General features: G+C 39.7%; 1 protein-coding gene across 2 annotated transcripts in view; it reads right to left on the bottom strand.

The window, feature by feature from the left end:
• Positions 1-13508: 13508 nt before the first annotated feature.
• The window catches only part of LOC141270852 (uncharacterized), a 43755-nt gene continuing 35255 nt past the window's right edge, over positions 13509-22008 (bottom strand). Inside the window, exons 7-8 of one of the 2 annotated variants that reach the window (XM_073680949.1) lie at positions 19542-19632; positions 13509-15853 (exon numbers count right to left, since the gene is read on the bottom strand). In XM_073680949.1, coding sequence (XP_073537050.1) covers positions 14244-15853; positions 19542-19632 — 1701 coding nt within the window. In that variant the 3' untranslated portion in view covers positions 13509-14243. The remainder of the gene's footprint in view (positions 15854-19541; positions 19633-22008) is intronic. The other variant, XM_073680950.1, reaches the window with a different exon arrangement.

Below are 22008 nucleotides of genomic sequence, written 5' to 3'. Positions count from 1 at the left end.
CCACCTGGTGGGTAGGTCACATATGATGCGATGTTCCGGAAGACGTAATCGGCGCTGCAGAGCTGCAATGCGTGATCTTGCATTGCTGGAACGCCGCAAGTGAGCGCACTCTATTCGGACCTTGTGAAGCAGTGCATCAAGATCCGGATAGTCCCTCAAAAAACTCTGCACGACCAAGTTGAGCACATGTGCCAGACATGGGATGTGAGTGAGGTTGCCTAGGCCCAGAGCTGCCACCAGATTTCGGCCATTGTCACACACTACCATGCCTGGCTGGAGATTCGCTGGCACAAACCACACGTCGCTCTGCTGCTTGATGGCATTCCAGAGCTCCTGCGCTGTGTGGCTTCGATTCCCCAAAGAAATTAATTTTAATACGGCCTGTTGACGTTTGGCCACGGCTGTGCTCATATTGCTCACCATAACAGGTAACCGTTCACGGGTCGATGCGGAGGAAGACCGTGACGGCTCCTGCAGCGCTGATTCAGAGGAACTGGAGTATGAGGAGGAGTCAATGTGTACAGACTGGATTCCTGCAATCCTTGGAGTTGGCAGAACACGTACAGCGTCACTCTCAAGATCTGTACCCGGCTCCACAACATTTACCCAATGGGCAGTGAGGGAAAGGTATCGTCCCTGTCCATGCTTACTGGTCCACGCATCGGTGGTCAGGTGGACCTTGCTACTGACGGCGTTTTGTAGCGCATGTTTAATTTTTCCCTCCACATGATGTTGCAGGGCAGGGACGGCTTGCCTGCTGAAATAAAAGCGGCTGGGCACGTTGTATTGTGGGACTGCCAATGCCATAAAGTTACGGAATGTGTCAGTCTCCACCAGCCTGAATGATAGCATTTCAAGGGCCAGTAGTTTAGCAATGCCAGCATTCAGAGCCTGTGCTCGGGGGTGGTTTGCCGAGTATGGGCGCCTTTTCTCCCATGCCTGTGCTAACGATGGCTGTAGACTGGCATGGGAGTGTGAGGATGACTGGGAAAGTGGTGCTGTGGGTGGAATTACACTGTGTCTCTGTACAACAGTGCCAGAGATTCTTCCATGGCGATCCTGTGAGGAAGCCGAACCAGCTGTGTGTGAGCTGGAGGAAGAGGCTACAACACGAGCTGAATAGGTGGTAGGTGGCGCTGTAGGTTGGCCTAGGTCTTCAATGTGTTTTTGTAACTCCACCACGTGCTTGGTCCACACATGTTTCCACATATTTGTGGTATTGAGGTTGCTGACACTTTTTCCTCTTTTCACCTTCTGATTACACAGCTTGCATTTGACAAAGCAAATGTCATCTGCAACTGTGTCAAAAAAGGACCAGGCACTGCAAGTCTTGGGAGCGCCCGCTTTGGATTTTGGAAGAGCCATGCTCCTAATGGGTGCCGAAGTGGAGGCTACAGGCAACCAAGTCTGCCCCCTCCCTCTCCCTCCTTTTTGGGCTGTTCGGGGAATCTCTTCCTCAGAGCTGCTCCCACCACCTTCCTGTCCCTCACGCCATGATGGGTCAAGGACCTCATCATCTACACCACCCTCTTAAAACAACTGCTTCTCCTGGGTAGTCTCGACAGCACAGTACGCACCAGAAAGTGGCACCTGAGTCTCATCATCAGATGCGTACTGAGGTGTGCTGCTGACCATAGGCACTGGCCCACCCGCCTCTTCAGATTCAGAGAGACAAAACGGTTGCGCATCACTGCATACTACCTCTTCTTCAAATTCTCGAATTCTGCTTGGCTGGCCCCCTCTTTCCAAGCCAAGAGATTCAGAGAACAGAAGTAGAGATGGCTCCTGTCCAGGGCTCTCTGACTGCCTGGGCAATTTGGCAGGTGGAAGAGACAGATGGGTGCTCTTCAGCGCTCAGGACCTGAGAGGATCTGGAACTAATTGAAGTCGATGCGTTAGCTGCCATCCATCCGACAACGGCTTCAATTTGGTCCTCCCGCAGCAGTGGGGTACGGCTAGCTCCTACAAAGCTGCGCATAAAGGACTGTTCCCTGGTAAAACTGGGGGATGCTGAGTCACTGGTGCCCGCAGCAGGCACAGAATCCCCACGTCCTCTCCCTGCAGGCACAGAATCCTGACGTCCTCTCCCTGCAGAAACTCCACGCCCACGCCCACGACCACATGCCTTACTCCCTGCCTTCTTCATCTTGGTAGACTGATAAAGATAGGCAGAAAAGTACTAAGGGCTTAGTGTGCTTATTCCTGAACAGCTGCTAACAGGTATAAGAAACATTAATTTTATAAAGTGTGGACTAGACTTTAATATGAGCTAATGTGGCCTACACAACTATAAAGTGGAGTGTTTGGTGAACTTTATTTAGGTTTTTTTTGTCACAAAAAGACACTGGATGTGCCTAAAGATGTAATAACGATAGTATCACAAACTTTTTGTAGCTATTACAATGTAGGAAGGTAACCTACAATGCAATAGATGAGGCTACAAAAAATAGGCTAATACTAATCTGGCTGGGGCTGCAGGGCCCAATGCTGCAGAAAGGCTCCTCTAACTACTCCTATATAGTGTGTTTGGAACCAATTTAGCTAAATACGGATGGAACCACCACACTAATAGGAGATATCAGGAAAAATTATGAATTGGCAAAAAAGGACAATGTATGAGGCAGTGACACACACTGAGTGCACTACAACCAGACGTGGTTGAAGCACACACTACAGGGTGAGCTGCACTCACACACCAGACCTTGCAGACAGCGGTGAACAGTACAGATGCAGAGCACTGTGCACTAGCGCTGCAAGACCAAAAAAAATTCTCTATCTACTCCTATATAGTGTGTTTGGAACCAATTTAGCTGAATACGGATGGAACCACCACACTAATAGGAGATAATAGGAAAAATTATGAATTGGCAAAAAAGGACAATGTATGAGGCAGTGACACACACTGAGTGCACTATAACCAGACGTGGCTGAAGCACACATTACAGGGTGAGCTGCACTCACACACACAGAGACCTTGCAGAAAGCGGTGAACAGCACAGAGAACTGTGCACTAGCACTGCAAGGCACAGCGATTTATAAAGTAGCTTGGGTAAAGCAGAATAGACCAAATAGGTAGCTAAAACTGTCCCTCAGAACAACAGCGTCCTATCCCTAACTAAATTCACAGCAGAGTGAGCTGAAAATGGCGGCGGCGGCTTTTATAGTGCATCATGACATCATTTTAGCAGCCAATCACAGCCATGCCATTAGTTTAGATGCCTACATGCCTAACAGGATGTGCCCACACTTCTTAGGATCCTCATTGGCTGAATAAAATGAAAATGGCTCATTGCATTATGGGAACTTCCGATTCCGGTATACGATATTGCAAAAGTATCGGAATTAAGTATCGGAATTCCGATACCGCGAATATTGGCCGATACCCGATATTTCAGTATCGGAATGCTCAACACTACTAATAAGTGCTACAGATCATAAGTCTAAGAGATCTGATTTAGTGGTGACAGTAAAAGCCGATGCGAACTGCTGATTAAGGAAGGATATGGTGGAAGACCTATAGGACTAACTAGGATATAAACGATTACCAACTGTGATCTAAATAGTTTCCTACATATGGAAACTGTAGACTGCGGATTTACTATAGGATCAGTGTTGCTCCATTTGAGCAGTCCCTGTTGGTTATGTACTGCATAATTACCTATATCCTAGTTATGTACAGCACAATTCCCTATATCCTAGTCCCTTTATCCCAGTTATGTACAGCATAATTCCCTATATCCTAGTTATGTACTGCATACTTCCCTATATCCTAGTCCCTATATCCCAGTTATGTACAGCATAATTCCCTTTATCCTAGTTATGTACTGCATAATTCCCTATATCCTAGTCCCTATATCCCAGTTATGTACAGCATAATTCCCTATATCCTAGTCCCTATATCCCAGTTATGTACTGCATAATTCCCTATATCCTAGTCCCTATATCCCAGTTATGTACAGCATAATTCCCTATATCCTAGACCCTATATCCCAGTTATGTACAGCATAATTCCATTTGTCCTAGTTAAGTACTGCATAATTCCCTATATCCTAGTCCCTAAATCACAGTTATGTACAGCATAATTCCCTATATCCTAGCTATGTACTGCATAATTCCCTATATCCTAGTACCTATATCCTAGTTATGTACTGCATAATTCCCTATATCCTAGCTATGTACAGCATAATTCCCTATATCCTAGCTATGTACTGCATAATTCCCTATATCCTAGTCCCTATATCCTAGTTATGTACTGCATAATTCCCTATATCCTAGTCCCTATATCCTAGTTATGTACAGCATAATTCCCTATATCCTAGTCCCTATATCCCAGTTATGTACAGCATAATTCCCTATATCCTAGTCCCTTTATCCCAGTTATGTACAGCATAATTCCCTATATCCTAATCCCTATATCCCAGTTATGTACAGCATAATTCCCTTTATCCTAGTTATGTACTGCATAATTCCCTATATCCTAGTCCCTATATCCCAGTTATGTACAGCATAATTCCCTATATCCTAGACCCTATATCCCAGTTATGTACTGCATAATTCCCTATATCCTAGTCCCTATATCCCAGTTATGTACAGCATAATTCCCTATATCCTAGTTCCTATATCCTAGTTATGTACTGCATAATTCCCTATATCCTAGTTCCTATATCCTAGTTATGTACTGCATAATTCCCTATATCCTAGTCCCTATATCCTAGTTATGTACAGCATAATTCTCTATATCCTAGTCCCTATATTCCAGTTATGTACTGCATAATTCCCTATATCCTAGTCCCTATATCCCAGTTAAGTACTGCATAATTCTCTATATCCTAGTCCCTATATCCTAGTTATGTACTGCATAATTCTCTATATCCTAGTTATGTACTGCATAATTCCCTATATCCTAGTCCCTATATCCCAGTTATGTACAGCATAATTCCCTATATCCTAGTCCCCATATCCTAGTTATGTACAGCATAATTCCTTATATCCTAGTTATGTACAGCATAATTCCCTATATCCTAGTCCATATATCCTAGCTATGTACTGCATAATTCCCTATATCCTAGTCCCTATATCCCAGTTATGTACAGCATAATTCCCTATATCCTAGTTCCTATATCCTAGTTATGTACTGCATAATTCCCTATATCCTAGTTCCTATATCCTAGTTATGTACTGCATAATTCCCTATATCCTAGTCCCTATATCCTAGTTATGTACAGCATAATTCTCTATATCCTAGTCCCTATATTCCAGTTATGTACTGCATAATTCCCTATATCCTAGTCCCTATATCCCAGTTAAGTACTGCATAATTCTCTATATCCTAGTCCCCATATCCTAGTTATGTACAGCATAATTCCTTATATCCTAGTTATGTACAGCATAATTCCCTATATCCTAGTCCATATATCCTAGCTATGTACTGCATAATTCCCTATATCCTAGTCCCTATATACCAGTTATGTACAGCATAATTCCCTATATCCTGGTCCCTATATCCAAGTTATGTACTGCATAATTCCCTATATCCTAGTTATGTACAGCATAATTCCCTATATCCTAGTTATGTACAGCATAATTCCCTATATCCTAGTCCCTATATCCTAGTTATGTACTGCATAATTCCCTATATCCTAGTCCCTATATCCTAGTTATGTACAGCACAATTTCCTATATCCTAGTCCCTATATCCCAGTTATGTACAGCATAATTCCCTATATCCTAGTCCCTATATCCTAGTTATGTACAGCACAATTCCCTATATCCTAGTCCCTATATCCCAGTTACGTACAGCATAATTCCCTATATCCTAGTCCCTATATCCTAGTTATGTACAGCATAATTCCCTATATCCTAGTCCCTATATCCCAGTTATGTACAGCATAATTCCCTATATCCTAGTCCCTATATCCTAGTTATGTACAGCATGATTCCCTATATCCTAGTCCCTATATCCCAGTTATGTACTGCATAATTCCCTATATCCTAGTTATGTACAGCATAATTCCCTATATCCTAGTCCCTGTATCCTAGTTATGTACAGCAGAATTCCCTATATCCCAGTTATGTACAGCATAATTCCCTATATCCAAGTCTCTATATCCCAGTTATGTACAGCATAATTCCCTATATCCTAATCCCTATATCCCAGTTATGTACAGCATAATTCCCTATATCCTAGTCCCTATATCCTAGTTATGTACAGCATAATTCCCTATATCCTAGTCCCTATATCCTAGTTATGTACAGCATAATTCCCTATATCCTAGTCCCTATATCCTAGTTATGTACAGCATAATTCCCTATATCCCAGTCCCTATATCCCAGTTATGTACTGCATAATTCCCTATATCCTAGTCCCTATATCCCAGTTATGTACAGCATAATTTCCTATATCCTAGTCCCTTCATCCCAGTTATGTACAGCATAATTCCCTATATCCTAGTCCCTATATCCTAGTTATGTACAGCATAATTCCCTATATCCTAGTCCCTATATCCCAGTTATGTACAGCATAATTCCCTATATCCTAGTCCCTATATCCTAGTTATGTACAGCATGATTCCCTATATCCTAGTCCCTATATCCCAGTTATGTACTGCATAATTCCCTATATCCTAGTTATGTACAGCATAATTCCCTATATCCTAGTCCCTGTATCCTAGTTATGTACAGCAGAATTCCCTATATCCCAGTTATGTACAGCATAATTCCCTATATCCTAATCCCTATATCCCAGTTATGTACAGCATAATTTCCTATATCCTAGTCCCTTCATCCCAGTTATGTACAGCATAATTCCCTATATCCTAGTCCCTATATCCTAGTTATGTACAGCATAATTCCCTATATCCTAGTCCCTATATCCCAGTTATGTACAGCATAATTCCCTATATCCTAGTTATGTACAGCATGATTCCCTATATCCTAGTCCCTATATCCCAGTTATGTACAGCAGAATTCCCTATATCCCAGTTATGTACTGCATAATTCCCTATATCCTAATCCCTATATCCCAGTTATGTACAGCATAATTCCCTATATCCTAGTCCCTATATCCTAGTTATGTACAGCATAATTCCCTATATCCTAGTCCCTATATCCTAGTTATGTACGGCATAATTCCCTATATCCTAGTCCCTATATCCTAGTTATGTACAGCATAATTCCCTATATCCCAGTCCCTATATCCCAGTTATGTACTGCATAATTCCCTATATCCTAGTCCCTATATCCCAGTTATGTACAGCATAATTCCCTATATCCCAGTTATGTACAGCATAATTCCCTATATCCTAGTCCCTATATCCCAGTTATGTACTGCATAATTCCCTATATCCTAGTCCCTATATCCCAGTTATGTACAGCATAATTCCCTATATCCTAGTCATGTACAGCATAATTCCCTATATCCTAGTCCCTATATCCCAGTTATGTACAGCATAATTCCCTATATCCTAGTCCCTATATCCCAGTTATGTACAGCATAATTCCCTATATCCTAGTTCCTATATCCCAGTTATGTACAGCATAATTCCCTATATCCTAGTCCCTATATCCCAGTTATGTACAGCATAATTCCCTATATCCTAGTTCCTATATCCCAGTTATGTACAGCATAATTCCCTATATCCTAGTTCCTATATCCCAGTTATGTGCAGCATTATTCCCTATATTCTAGTCCCTATATCCTAGTTATGTACAGCATAATTCCCTATATCCTAGTCCCTATATCCCAGTTATGTACAGCATTATTCCCTATATCCTAGTCCCTATATCCTAGTTATGTACTCCATAATTCCCTACATCCTAGTCTAGGACAAATAAAAATCTCAATACTGAATGATCAGAACGCACGGAATAAGATTGGACTGAGGACTGGTCCCCAAGAATTATAATAAATAATTGATACACAACCATCAATATAGAAGCACAAGCACTTTAGTAGTTATGGGTTATGTAACCCTTCGCTGAAAGAATTACAATATCCAGCACTGTGTGTTTTTAGTGTATGTATCCTTCCGTTATATCTAATAAGTGAAATAAAAGTTCTGTTTTATTTTTAGGTCTATATTCGGGATCTCTATTGGCCTTTGGCAATCTGTGTGTGTATGAAGTAAACCCTAAGCTGACCTCTGAACAGATTTTTCTAGTGTATGGATAAAATCAATATCAACCCTACAATTCACAGCCACTTCACATAATGTCCGCTTTTATAATGGATATAACGGTTTGTGTCAACTTTTTAAAAAAAGGTTTTCGTACATATGGAATATTCCTTAATAAACACATTTATATCCAAAAAATTAATATTTACAAAATCATATAGGGGTGAGAAGGAAATACCCAATTATTAGAATTTATGTAGCTAATAAAGGATTGCATGTTATTGTTACAATTGTCCCATATAAAGAACGGGTCATCAATGAACCTTTTATATAAAGTTATATACTTTTTACATTTATTATTTTGAATAAAAATCTCCTCATATACCCCTATGAATAGATTTGCGTAGGTTGGTGCGACCTTTGAACCCATCGCAGTGCCTCGCGTCTGATGGTAATGTTCACCTTCAAATGTAAAATAATAATTTTTTTAAATAAAGGATAGCCCTGTGTAGATGAAGGATTTGTCTACTGTACAATCTGACAAAGGCCAAATATTTTTTGAAACATGTCAATCCAATAATTAATATATTTGAATATAAAGATGATACACCTAATGTGAGAAAAACATAATTCGGTTCCCATTGTATCTCATGTAGAAGTTGAATTAGTTGTGTAGAATCTTTTAGATATTTAGGTAGTTTTGACACATGATCCTGCATTATTTTGTCAATATATTCTGATAGATTGCTCATCAGAGATCCAATGCCTGATATTATAGGTCTTCCAGGGGGATTGGTAAGACTATTATGGATTTTTGGAAGGTGATAAAAGAAGGGACTAGAGGGATTTTTGATTAAGAGAAACCTTTTTTCTTTTAGATTTAATATATTTTCCTCCATTGCTCTGTTGAACAAACTATTGTTTATTGGCATCACTTTAGGTAAAGGTTCTGACGGAATTGTCTGATAGTATTCCACATCTGATATTATCCTGTATGCTTCCCTGCAATAATCTGTGCAGTTTTGTATTACTATACCCCCTCCCCCTTTGTCAGCAGCTCTAATGACTAAGTTGTCATTATTACATAAGGATTGTAGGGCTTTTTTCTCAGATATTGAATGATTATTTTTATTTTTTGTGGTGGGCCTCCTTTAATTGTAAGTTCTTTTAATTTATCAAGAACTATATCATGGAAGGTGCTAATGTGATGTCCCTTACTCTCGATCGGATAAAAATGGGATTTTGTTTATACATTCATATGAAATTGTAAATCAGTTTGTGATGAAGATAAAACAGGCTGTTCTCTCACTTTATTTATTGTAAAATGTTTTTGTAATCAGTCATTTTCCTCGTAAATACCTGAAGATTTAAAAAAAGATCAAAGCCTTTGGGTTTGTTTGTGCGACAAAAGGAAAGTTATTTTGATAACATCATTTGATAAAAGGTAGTCCGACAGATTAAAAATATTTGTGGGTATTATTGTTTGGGGCTTGGGGTAGGTTTATTTTCCCTCTTTTCTTCCTCCTCGCGTTCCTCTAGTAGTTTTTTTTTTCCTCTGGTTTGGGGGAGAAGTATTGGTTAATTGCCCTTTCTTGGGAGACACAGCTCGGGGTAAAAAAGGTACCAGAACTTTATTACCAGTTGTGGTATTGTCCACTATAATAGTATTGCTTGTTTTTTTAGTAGAGGAAACAATGTCTGATGTAGTGTCATATATTGAGAGGTCCAGTAGTGGAGTAGAAATGGGATCTTAGAATTCGATTAGAGCAAGAGATTCAATTTCATTAGGTGGAATTAGACATTTAATTTATTGCTACTAGTTGTCTCAGTTTTATTTTTACTTACACGAGCACTTTCCCTTTCTTCATTTATTCTATTTGTAGTCTAATGTTGTCTAGATGTTTTTTTACATTAAGAACCAAAATGAAGGTAGAGGTTTTCCATTCAGAAGATGGAAGCAGTGTATTTGAATTTTGTATAGGAGGAGTGTTTGTCAAATTTGTTCTCCTGTTCACAGTACTTTTTGTAGATTCAACTGTTGCAATTGATAAAGGTCCAATTCTATTTGGTAGGACTTTCTCAATTATTTTGTTATTTGTTATCTTCGGTTGAATCTTATTATTTTCATTTTTTTCAACATTTTTTTTTATCTGTATCAATACATTCATTAGCCTTGTCCTTTAGTTGTATAGGAAGAGAAATTTTAGATTTTTGTTCGATCACTCAGGGAACACTTTGTGTTTCTTTCTTTTTTTATAATACGATAATCATCCCTGTCTCGTTGCAGTTTTTTTAGATTTATTCATTATTGGCTCATGTTCCAATTGTAATATGGATGTGATAGTGTTAGAATTTTTTTTTTATATTATGGATGAGATTCAAACCTTAATAGGTCCTTTTGACAAAACAGCTTTTTATCTTAATCAGACATAAGTCTACATTTGTTAAGCCAAGAGAAATCCTCTATTCTGTTTGTGTTGACTTGTGAATGTATGTGTATTTCTGTGGCTGGTCAAGAAGGACATACGATTATTAGTATAAAGCTGAATGTTAATGTCTCTTTTTTTTTTAAACAATGATGTTTGTTACTATGCTAATTGCATATTGTACTAAAGCCATCTAGATGTTGATTTACAAGAGCCCCCTGCTATACCAACTATATAAATTGATTAAATGCTCAAACAATGAGACATGAGCCCTGTGGAATAATACCCTCCCTAATCCTTGACCTGTGGATGCGTACGTGAATAGTTACAACTGTAACTATTTAGGGGACATATGCCTCTGTAGCAGTGAGAATTGAAAGAGAGAATCAAAAATCAGTCACAGTCTTCTGGGCATCAGCTTGGTAGCACGGCTCAATCCAGAGAGACACAGATTTGGATTCTACACGATTCTGGCCTAAGGATGTACAGCCCTGACTGGAAGGATACGGATCTGCTCCATTGACCATCAGAGAACCCATGAATACATTTGGGGAGACCAGGTTGGGACAATGAAGTCACCTGGCCCCATTGATATGTTATTTGGGGTTGCCAGGTGGGACCTTCTGGTCGCCTGGAACCCATGGAAACTCTCGGAGAGGCCAGAGTGGGACTCTTGGGTCTCCTGGACTTGTACCTCAATGGACTGTCAGCTTCCTAGGCTTGCTGCTACCTCCTTTCTGTGGGCGCCCACCAAAAGTGGTGGCCACTGGTTGAGGTAGTTGACCCTGGAAGTCCCAAAATTACAGTTCTATCCACGACGGGTCAGCGGAAGGAAAGACTGTGTAATGTTGTACCACCTTGGGTATTTGCTTTGACTGTTCTGGTTAATGTCCGTTTGGTGGTTCAATAAAATATTGCCACGCTGATTTACCCTCACACTGTGTTGTCTGAGTAGTATTATGCCAACGGAAGACCCCAGGTCTTCAGTCCTTAGCTAAAGATATAAAACTTTTTCAGTTGCAGTTTCATACAATTGTGTTCTCTTTTTATGTAAACATGTTAACATAATGTGCAGACAATTATTTAAATTAGAGTCCCATTCAAGTGTAAACTTATTGTCATTAGGAAATGTTTGTAGAACTGTCCATGTCCATAATGGATCCTCCTGTTTGTCTAATAATTTGTAACATGAGCCGTTCCCTTGATAATAGAGAAATTTGTGGATAATTAGTGCTGCTGGTTTATTGAAGACGTCAATTCAGAAAGGTTTATTAAATATAATTATTGAATATGGAACGTGCAGATCTCTCAGATGTTTTTGATATCAATGAATCTGGCTCTATGTTTCTGCACTTCTATAGAATAATCTGTAAAGATCTAGATTTTGGACCCACTGATTGTTACATCTGGGTGATGCCTTGCCTGTCGCAGGATAATATCTTTGTCCCGGTAGTGTAAAACTTTAGCCAGCACAGGTCTTCGTGGAAGCCCAGGAGGAAGATGAGCACTCTATGAGCTCGTTCTACAGCTTATAGAGGGTTAAGGTTTCAAGCCTGATTATTAATTTCAGCCAGTTTTCAAAGAATTCAGTAGGAAAGGAGCCTTCTATTTTTTTCAGTCACACCAATAAGTGGTATATCATTGAGCCTTGACCTATTTTCAAGATCATCGGTTTCTGCCAGCAGTGCTGATATTTTCTGTTCTGCAAGCCTGTCCTCATTGCTTGCATCAGCTATCTGGTCCTCAATAGCACCGACTTAGCCTTCCACTGCCCCGGCTCTATTTTCTGCAGTTTCTGTCATATACCTGCTATCTCATCTTTAAGACCACCAAAATGTACATTGAAAGCAGAGAGAGAATTTACAATGTACCACTGCAATGAAAACATCTTTTAAAGTAGGTTCCTCAGGTACCTGTATGTCCCATTGGCGCAGATTAGGCCGTGGGGCAGTGAGTATTGTGCTACATGCAAATATGTGGTCTTTTCATCCCCTTCAAAGCAGCTGCCTCTCCCATCTCCTGCACACCCAACTCCTTCACTTGGAGCCCATGCACAGGTGTGGGGTAGCTGTTATAAGAAGGCCACTGTCACCTGCTGACACCTGTGTTTCTGTGCAGGCAAATTGCTACAGCCTAGCCACCACTTCCCTCCTCCTAGTCTCCCCTGCTCAATCTGTCTCTAGCGTGACAACCATGCTGTCATCTTGGAGCGGAGAGCCTGCTTCTCCCGAAGTCTTTATGTGGCTTTTCCTGGTCATTTTTTTCCCTTGGAGCAAAGTACTTCCACACTCAGACAGTTAACTAGTAGATGTATGCCGATTTTTAGGATGGTCGTCAAGTATTATATTGGATAAATAGCTAGATGCTCGGCAGGAGTTCCTACATCTGCTTGTTTACATATGTCGTCAGGGTTGTTGCCCAAAAGTACTGCTACTTTCTGTGTGAGTGGGATAGTCGTGCAAGAAAATATTGCTACAAAAAAAGGGACTGGCCTCTCCAACATTCACTTCTGCAAGGGAGTAAACTGTCCTGCATTCAGAAGTTGAGGATCCACCTAGGCAATGGTGGTAACAAAATCTTATCAAGTTGGGCCTAATGAAGAACTTTGTAAAGGCTATGGATAAAAATGTAAAAGCATTAATGCATCTGATTGATAACTTTCCAAGGTTAAGTGAAGCAAATATAAAAGAAGGAGTCTTTACTGGACTTCAGATTCGTAAGCTTCTTCAAGATGAGGAGTTTCTTCATTTGTTCCAGGGCAAGAAAAAGGCTGTATGGTTTACATTTGCAGTAACTAACTTTTTGAGAAACTCAAGAGTAGATACAGTAACTATGAAGAGTTGGTGTTATTTCTACTCAAAACATGTAAGGATCTTGGCTTTAACATGTCCTTAATGATTCATTTCTTATATTCTAGACTTTTCTTCTACCAAACTGTGGAGTAGTGAGAGACGAGGATGGTGAGAAATGTAACCAAGATATTGCAGCTATGGAGAAAAGATATAAAGGGAAATTAAATCCATCAATGCTTGCAGATTACTGTTGCATAATTTTAAGAGATGATCTGATACAGGAGTACAAGAAACAAGCAAAAAACAGTTGTCACTGAATAAGGACTAATTTTGTAGTGCAATTTCTGTAACTGTTTAAAATTCGCAATAGGGTTTACACAGGTTTTAGTTATTTGAATTGTTTCTAAGTTTTCTCTAAATAAATATCAGAAAATTGGCATAACAAAATATTCTGCATCTGTATATTTACAAGAATAATAATGTTTCAAAGTACTGGAACCTTTAGTCATTAAATTATATGTAGCAGTAAAAGGAAAACTCGTTGTCCAATTTGAATTCAGGAGGTCAAACTCATTAAGAAATGGCACAGTTCATAACGGAACCTGACAACTTTTAAAAATATGTAAAACAGTGTTACATGATCTGAAAGGTCCATAAGCTAGGTTCTTCAGCTGCTCAGTCAGGACGTCCAGCCTCTGTACAGGTCCCAGTACCTTCCTCTCCTCTTCTGCACCAATCAGTTAGATAAGTGTGGGGCTTGAGAAGAGAGCAGTTCTCTCACTGATCAGGAAGGACACTGTCTCATTGTTCTCAGTCACAGGAAGCTACCTTCAGTCTATAGGACACACTCACATATTAGCACAATTTTTTCTTGCTAAAAGTGTGTCTTTTCAAGTAAAACATTTTCCACATTAAGGATATAAAAAAGACTTCTCCCCGATGTGACTTCTCTGATGTCTATCAAGATAAGCTTTCCGGTGAAAACATTTCCCACATTCTGAACAGGAAAAAGGCTTCTCCCCTGTGTGCATTCTCTGGTGCTTAACAAGACTTGATTTCCTTGTAAAATATTTCCCACATTCTGAACATGAAAAAGGATTTTCCCCTCTGTGAGTTCTTTGATGTGTAACAAAATCTAATTTCTGGTTAAAACATTTCCCACATTCTGAACATGAAAAAGGCTTCTCCCCTGTGTGAGTTCTCTGATGTGTAACAAGATATGATTTCATTGTAAAACATTTCCCACATTCTGAACATGAAAAAGGCTTCTCCCCTGTGTGAGTTCTCTGATGTGTAACAAGATGTGATTTCTGGTTAAAACATTTCCCACATTCTGAACAGGAAAAAGGCTTCTCTCCTGTGTGAGTTCTCTGGTGCGTAACAAGACTTGATTTCCCCGTAAAACATTTCCCACATTCTGAACATGAAAAAGGTTTTTCCCCTGTGTGAGTTCTTTGATGTGTAACAAGACCTAATTTCTGGTTAAAACATTTCCCACATTCTGAACATGAAAAAGGCTTCTCCCCTGTGTGAATTCTCTTGTGCTTAACAAGACTTGATTTCTCTGTAAAATATTTCCCACAATCTGAACATGAAAAAGGCTTCTCTCCTGTGTGAGTTCTCTTGTGCTTAACAAGACTTGATTTCACTGTAAAACATTTCCCACATTCTGAACAGAAAAAAGGCTTCTCCCCTGTGTGAGTTCTCTGATGTGTAACAAGATCTGATTTCTTGATAAAAGATTTCCCACATTCTGAACATGAAAAAGGCATCTTCCCTGTGTGAGTTCTCTGATGTATATCAAGTGTCGCTTTCTGGAAAAAACATTTCCCACATTCTGAACAGGAAAAAGCCTTCTCCCCTGTGTGAATTCTCCAGTGCTTAACGAGATTTGATTTCACTGTAAAACATTTCCCACATTCTGAACATGAAAAAGGCTTCTCTCCTGTGTGAGTTCTCCGGTGATTAACAAGACTTGATTTCACTGTAAAACATTTCCCACATTCTGAACATGAAAAAGGTTTTTCCCCTGTGTGAGTTCTTTGATGTGTAACAAGATGTGATTTCTTGTTAAAACATTTCCCACATTCTGAACATGAAAAACGCATCTTCCCTGTGTGAGTTCTCTGGTGACTAAGAAGACTTGCTTTCATGTTAAAACATTTCATACACTTGAAACAAGAAAATCTATTCTTTGCTGTGTGAATTTTTTGATGTTTAAGAAAAAGCTTTTTGAGGGGAAAACTATTTCCATATTCTGACCATGCAAATGGCTTCTTAGCTTTAGGAGCAGTTCGTTTTTTAATGCTTAGTTTGTGACTTTGATTTTCCTTAGTAGTCGGTAATGAATCAGAAGATAGGACCTGTTTCAAAGGATCAGATGACACATCTTTGCTGTAAAGGGATGATGGTATATTTGGAGTAATAGCATTCCCTTCAATTGTATCCTGTGAGATCTCCAGCTCATCTGATTTGAAAATTGAAGATATCAGCTGTCCCTCTGATCTCCTAGTACAGTCATCTGCCAAGTAAAAAAAATATATTTGAATAAAATATTCTTGAAATTTATATTTTTGAACATTTCTAAACTGTTGGTACAAATGGCAAGTTATGTAAAAATATTGAATTATTCACCAAGACAATGATAGTTCACAGTCTAATAGAAAACCTCATAGCATGATCCAGTAGAGTTTGGTGTTCAACTGTTTGTTCATTCTGCCTCCCAAATATCAAATATGCGAAAATTATACCAATAAAAATTTCTACTCATATCACAAAAAACAAGCCTCCACTCAGGTCCATCATCTATCAACGGAAAAACAGAGGTTTCCACATCATTAGTGGCTCAAAAACTCTTGAAAAGCAACATGGCTTCCATAAACCAATCCAGCAAAATCCGCTCTTCCAAAGTCAAGTATGCTTCCTACTTAACTCAAATGGAAAGCACCACACCCTACTAAAGCTCATGCATAATGCCGGAAGCTGCCTGATACAGCCTTGTTCTCCGCTGGTTAAGTCTTCTGTGTTCAGCTCCCGTGTTGTGTATTTTCTTCTTCGTTTCTTCTTGTGATCCCAGCCCATTTACTGACTACTATTGTGTCTTCTGATTTTGTATTTTCTCTGCCCTCCTGGTTCTGATCAGGCCACCTGACTATTCTTCTTGTCATCTCACACCACAGAACAGCAGGCAACACCAAGTCCAAGCCTAGGGGTCTTTGTGTAAGTACAGATCCATGTACACTGTGTGCAGAATTATTAGGCAAGTTGTATTTTAGAGGATTATTTTTATTATTGATCAACAACTATGTTCTCAATCAACCCAAAAGACTCAAATATCCAAGCTTAATATTTTTGGAAGTTGGAGTGGTTTTTTTTTTTAGATTTGGCTATCTTAGGAGAATATCTGTTTGTGCAGGTAACCATTACTGTGCAGAATTATTAGGCAACTTAATAAAAACCAAATCTAATCCCATCTCACTTGTTTATTTTCACCAGGTAAACCAATATCAGTGCACAAAATTTAGAAATAAACATTTCTGACATGCAAAAACAAAAACCAAAAAAATTAGTGATCAGTATAGCCACTTTTCTTTATGATGACACTCAACAGCCTTCCATCCACAGATTCTGTCAGTTGCTTGATCTGTTTTCGATCAACATTGCGTGCAGCAGCCACCACAGCCTCCCAGACACTGTACTGAGAGATGTACTGTTTTCCCTCCCTGTAGATCTCACATTTTATGATGGACCACAGGTTCTCTATGGGGTTCAGATCAGGTGAACAAGGGGGCCATGTCATTATTTTTTCTTCTTTTAGACCTTTACTGGCCAGCCACTCTGTGGAGTAGTTGGATGCATGTGATGGAGCATTGTCCTGCATGAAAATCATGTTTTTCTTGAACAATACCGACTTCTTCCTGTACCACTGCTTGAAGAAGTTGTCTTCCAGAAGCTGGCAGTAGGTCTGGGAGGTGAGCTTCACTCCATCCTCAACCCGAAAAGGTCCCACAAGTTCATCTTTAATACTAGCCCATACCAGTACCCCACCTCCACCTTGCTGGCATCTGAGTCGGAGTGGAGCTCTCTGCCCTTTATTGGTCAACCCTCTGGCCCATCAAGAGTCACCCTCATTTCATCAGTCCATAAAACCTTTGAAAAATCAGTCTTAAGATATTTCTTGGCCCATTCTTGACATTTTATCTTATGTTTCTTGTTCAAAGGTGGTCATTTTTCAGCCTTCCTTATCTTGGCCATGTCCCTGAGTATCGCAAACCTTGTGCTTTTTGATACTCCAGTAACATTGCAGCTCTGATATATGGCAAAACTGGTGGAGAATGGCATCTTGGCAGCTTCACGCTTGATTTTCCTCAATTCATGGGCAGTTATTTTGCGCCTTTTTTGGCCAACACACTTCTTGCGACCCTGTTGGCTATTTGCCATGAAACGCTTGATTGTTCGGTGATCACGCTTCAAAAGTTTTGAAATTTCAAGACTGCTGCATCCCTCTGCAAGACATCTCACAATTTTGGACTTTTTAGAGCCCGTCAAATCTCTCTTCTGATCCATTTTGCCAAAGGAAAGGAAGTTGCCTAATAATTAAGCACACCTTATATATAGGGTGTTGATGTCATTAGACAACACCCCTCTTCATTACAGAGATGCACATCACCAGATTTACTTAATTAGTAGTTGGCTCTCAAGCCTATGCAGCTTGTAGTAGGATAACATGTATAAAAAGTATCATGTGATCAAAATACGCATTTGCTTAATAATTCTGCACACGGTGTAGAGGGGTTAAAGGGTGATGGGCAAAACTTTGACTATAGACAATAACACATCTAATGAGAAGATCAAAAAAAAGAGTAACTAGTGGTGAAACCTCTCCGGGATAATTAGAGTATGCTTCTTGATAGCTCCTGGCAATTTAAACTATAGTAAGGGCCAATATTTTATGTCAAATGAGTCTCAAAAAGAAATATACATTTAATGAGAACTTTTTATAATAGTGCAGAGCTGAGGTGTCTTAAATTTAGATCTCAGGCATTTGGAAGAGACAATAGAGACCTTTTTTGAAAGACTATCAGGGAATTACAGAGTTAAGTGAGGCAGGCCGATCCCACCACAATCAAACTATCATACAGAATGAACCTGTAAAAAAAAAAGACAGAATAAAAAAAAAACACATTACATCCCCAACAGGAATGCATGTTTGTGGGGGAGGGGGGGGACTCCAACACTAAACCGGAGTTGCACTTATTTATGGTAGACCGTTAGAGCTACTATGAGTCCTGACCAGAAGAGTAGAGAAAGTATTAGTGCCCCCATTTTAGGATAAATTGTATCTAAATTCTTTAGGATTGATAATATTATTTATGACGTGGAGTGAATCCATGAAACCAGGGCTCGAGTCATGCCAACACATCTCCTGCAGGCGTGAATAAATGTATATTACAGCCATCAGCCACGCACAGCTTAGAGATATATCATGGCACAAGTGTAATGTTTTTGTATACTTTATCTATTGGAAGTAATTTGGTTTAAAAAGAAATAGAAAAGTAAGGGTAACAGGAAACTCTGTTATTATACAGAAATTCACACTTGGCCTCACTGCACATTTAATGTTGTCGATCATAAAAGTGAGGTTTGGTCATAAAGACTGGACCTGGTCTTGTAGGGACCATATGAGCACATTCAGCAGCACAGAAGGGAGAGAGGGTAGATTCATCCAATAAGATAACAGGAATCTAGGAAGCCAACAGCATCATTACCCTCCGCTTTCTCTTACAGGCCCATCATAATATTTTTCTTCAAGTGATTTTTGTAACTTGTCAGCACATTCTACATACACTGTTATTTGGATTGGTAGCTTACAAATCTGGGCAGGTAAGAGTCAGGATCTTCCAATTTCAGTTGGTAGGTGGATCTTCCAGGTTGTAAGCTCTATAGAAAAGGAGATTCAATATCCAAAGTCATTTGAGGAGTTTCAATGTCCAAAGTCATTTGAGGAGTTTCAATGTCCAAAGTCATTTGAGGAGTTTCAATGTCCAAAGTCATTTGAACAGTTTTAGGTGGAGGACAATGTTTTGGTCTAGATGCAAAATGGTGATTACACAATTGTGATCCAGCTGGACTCTTTGACCGGTAAACCAGCCACAGCCGGTGACGGAGAAGAATCAGTGACTTCTCTGCATTTAGTAGTTACTACTCACCTGGGTAGCCATATGTAGGAATCTCCTCTTTACACCGCTCATCGCCCCTCACATATGTCTCTGTAGTATTAATATGGGTCAGATCTTCACCCTGAAACAAATGTTGTAAAAGTCACAGACAGATGGAGAAGTCACATCTATGATCAGTAGTGAAGAGCGAGTACCGTAATCGCTATAATCGTAACGAGCACTTTGTAATAATCGCTCCGAATAGCGAGTACAAGGTAAGTCAATGGGAAATGTGAGTAATTTTCTGATAGACCCTAAAAAGTGGTCTGGGGGCCTGAGGAAAAGGCTGATGGATGGGAAAGTGATGAAACAGAATGAGAAGAGCCTGGAGAATGTGCCTGCATGCATTTCTGACTCACATATGGTTTCTGGGAATAAGTTTGTTGCAGTGTTACGCCACTTTTACAGACACACAAGAACAACTATCAAACCTAACCTAAATTGCATTTAACAGGCCAAAAAGGTTAAGAAACAGTTTTCCTGCACAATCACTTGTATATAAGGCTAAATAAACCAGAGAAACCAAAAAATATCCCTTTTAGCCTTTGTTCACACATACTGTTGCGGCTTTTTTTCACCTTTTACAATTGAGAGGGTCCTGATACATTTTGTAGGTCCCTCTGTCATACATCATTTTTAGTTCACTATTCCCCAGCACTTTACAAGCACAGCAAGAACGTACTAGTAGGTATGTTGATCTTTGACCTGAGAGGCCTCAGGTGGCTCTGTAACATGCGTTTTGGAGGGACAGCTGTTCCTTAGACATTTGGGCGGTCCCTCCATCATTGACACTCAGATAGTGGAATACATATTCAATAGCAGTTTACAATGTGCCCATTGTAGCGTTGGGCTTGACCCTCCTCCTCCTCCACCACCAGCATGTGATACTGTGGCCCTAAATTCAAATGTTCAGAGGCCCTGCAGGAGGCAGGAATTTTGTGAGAGCCCTCGTGTGGCCCTGTAACATACATTTTGAAGTGCCCTCCTGTAGAGATTTTGGAGGTCCCTCGTGTACATCTGAGAGTGCCCTCACTTACTCATATTGTAAGGCCCTCACTGTATTATTTAACTCATTTAGGGGCAGAAACTACAGAGAAAAAGTCAAGAGACATGGAGTACTAGAAGGTAGCAGTGAGTACGGCCTGCGATCCTCAGGTATGGCTGAACTCAGTGAACTGGAAAAATAAAGCTGCACTAGTCAACTGGATGACGAGCTCAAATATATCACTTGTGCAAGTCAATGGACAAAGGATATATAGTGCCCCAACTCCAGGATGGGTTGGAGAAGCTTCTCCAAATGGCTCCGAGATTTTGATGGTCAATATTTCCCAGATTATATAGGCAGAGAAGACTTCTTGATATTGTACTACTTGGTCCAGTGCAGAATGTGCATTGTATTTCCAAAAATTACTCCTGGGGGCTGTGTCATAAGTGCAGGGAGATTCCTTGACAAGGGCCTCCCTTGTCAAACATTATCTACGATGGAGTACTGTAGTAGTTGTGGCCCTCAATTCAAATTTTCAGAGGGCCATCAGTCGGTCATCAACAGTCAGTGTAAATTTCTATTGAATATGTATCCCCTGTCTCAGTCACAATGTGGCACAAGCCAGGCATGTTTTTTGCCAAATAGGTTGACTGACAGTACATTTCTATTGAATATGTATTATCTACGAAAAAAGACAATTACCCATTAAAAATTTACTTTTAATTTAAACACACTAAAATAATGTACTCAATAGTACAGTTGGGACAAACTAACATATAAGAAAGGAGACATAGAGGGATATAAAGATGAAAAAGGAATAGAAATAGTGTCAGCTAGGCCGTAAATAATACGCTATAAGGGATAATAAACTAATCCCTTTCTGGCAGTGGAGTATATCAGCCCCCAATATTCAAATAGTGCCCCCACTGTACCCACGGCTATCCTTCACCTAGTCCCCAAGGAACCTTAATAATGCTATTCAACGAGTACACATATGAATTTTGCAAACAGCGTCCTCAGTAGCGTATTCAGCAAATATTCAATAATGACATCAATGGCATATAGAAAGCTAAATGTCCACAGTAATACTAACACCCCAAAAAGTCAAAAAAAAATTGAGGCGTATGGAAATGTAGTCCACCAGCATGCAGAGTCATGCAAGACCCAAAAAAAAAAAAAAAAAAAAAAAAGGCCAATTAAATCTTGAAAAAAAATATAAAGTCCAGAGATTTTTCAAAAAGCCATATCAGATGACCAGTGTAAAGCAAAATAATAGTCCAGTAATCACCAAAACAGTTACAGGAAATCTAAACGATATTAGAGGTGCTGATGGATACAAAGATGACAATGTCCCAAATAAAGAAAATCCAATGAGAAAAAAACGCTGCTAGTCAGAAAAAAACACGTATACATGTAATAAAAATCAATGACTTATCTTGTTGCATCCAAGAAGTGTTTAGGCTGGTGTAAAGT

Source organism: Phyllobates terribilis, unplaced genomic scaffold (genome assembly GCF_046119375.1).
Source record: "Phyllobates terribilis strain yellow unplaced genomic scaffold, ASM4611937v1 Scaffold_5__5_contigs__length_657084704, whole genome shotgun sequence".
Taxonomy (NCBI): Eukaryota; Metazoa; Chordata; class Amphibia; order Anura; family Dendrobatidae; genus Phyllobates; species Phyllobates terribilis.
The sequence above is the reverse complement of the archived record's forward strand: the minus strand, read 5'-3'. Positions and strand labels throughout refer to the sequence as shown.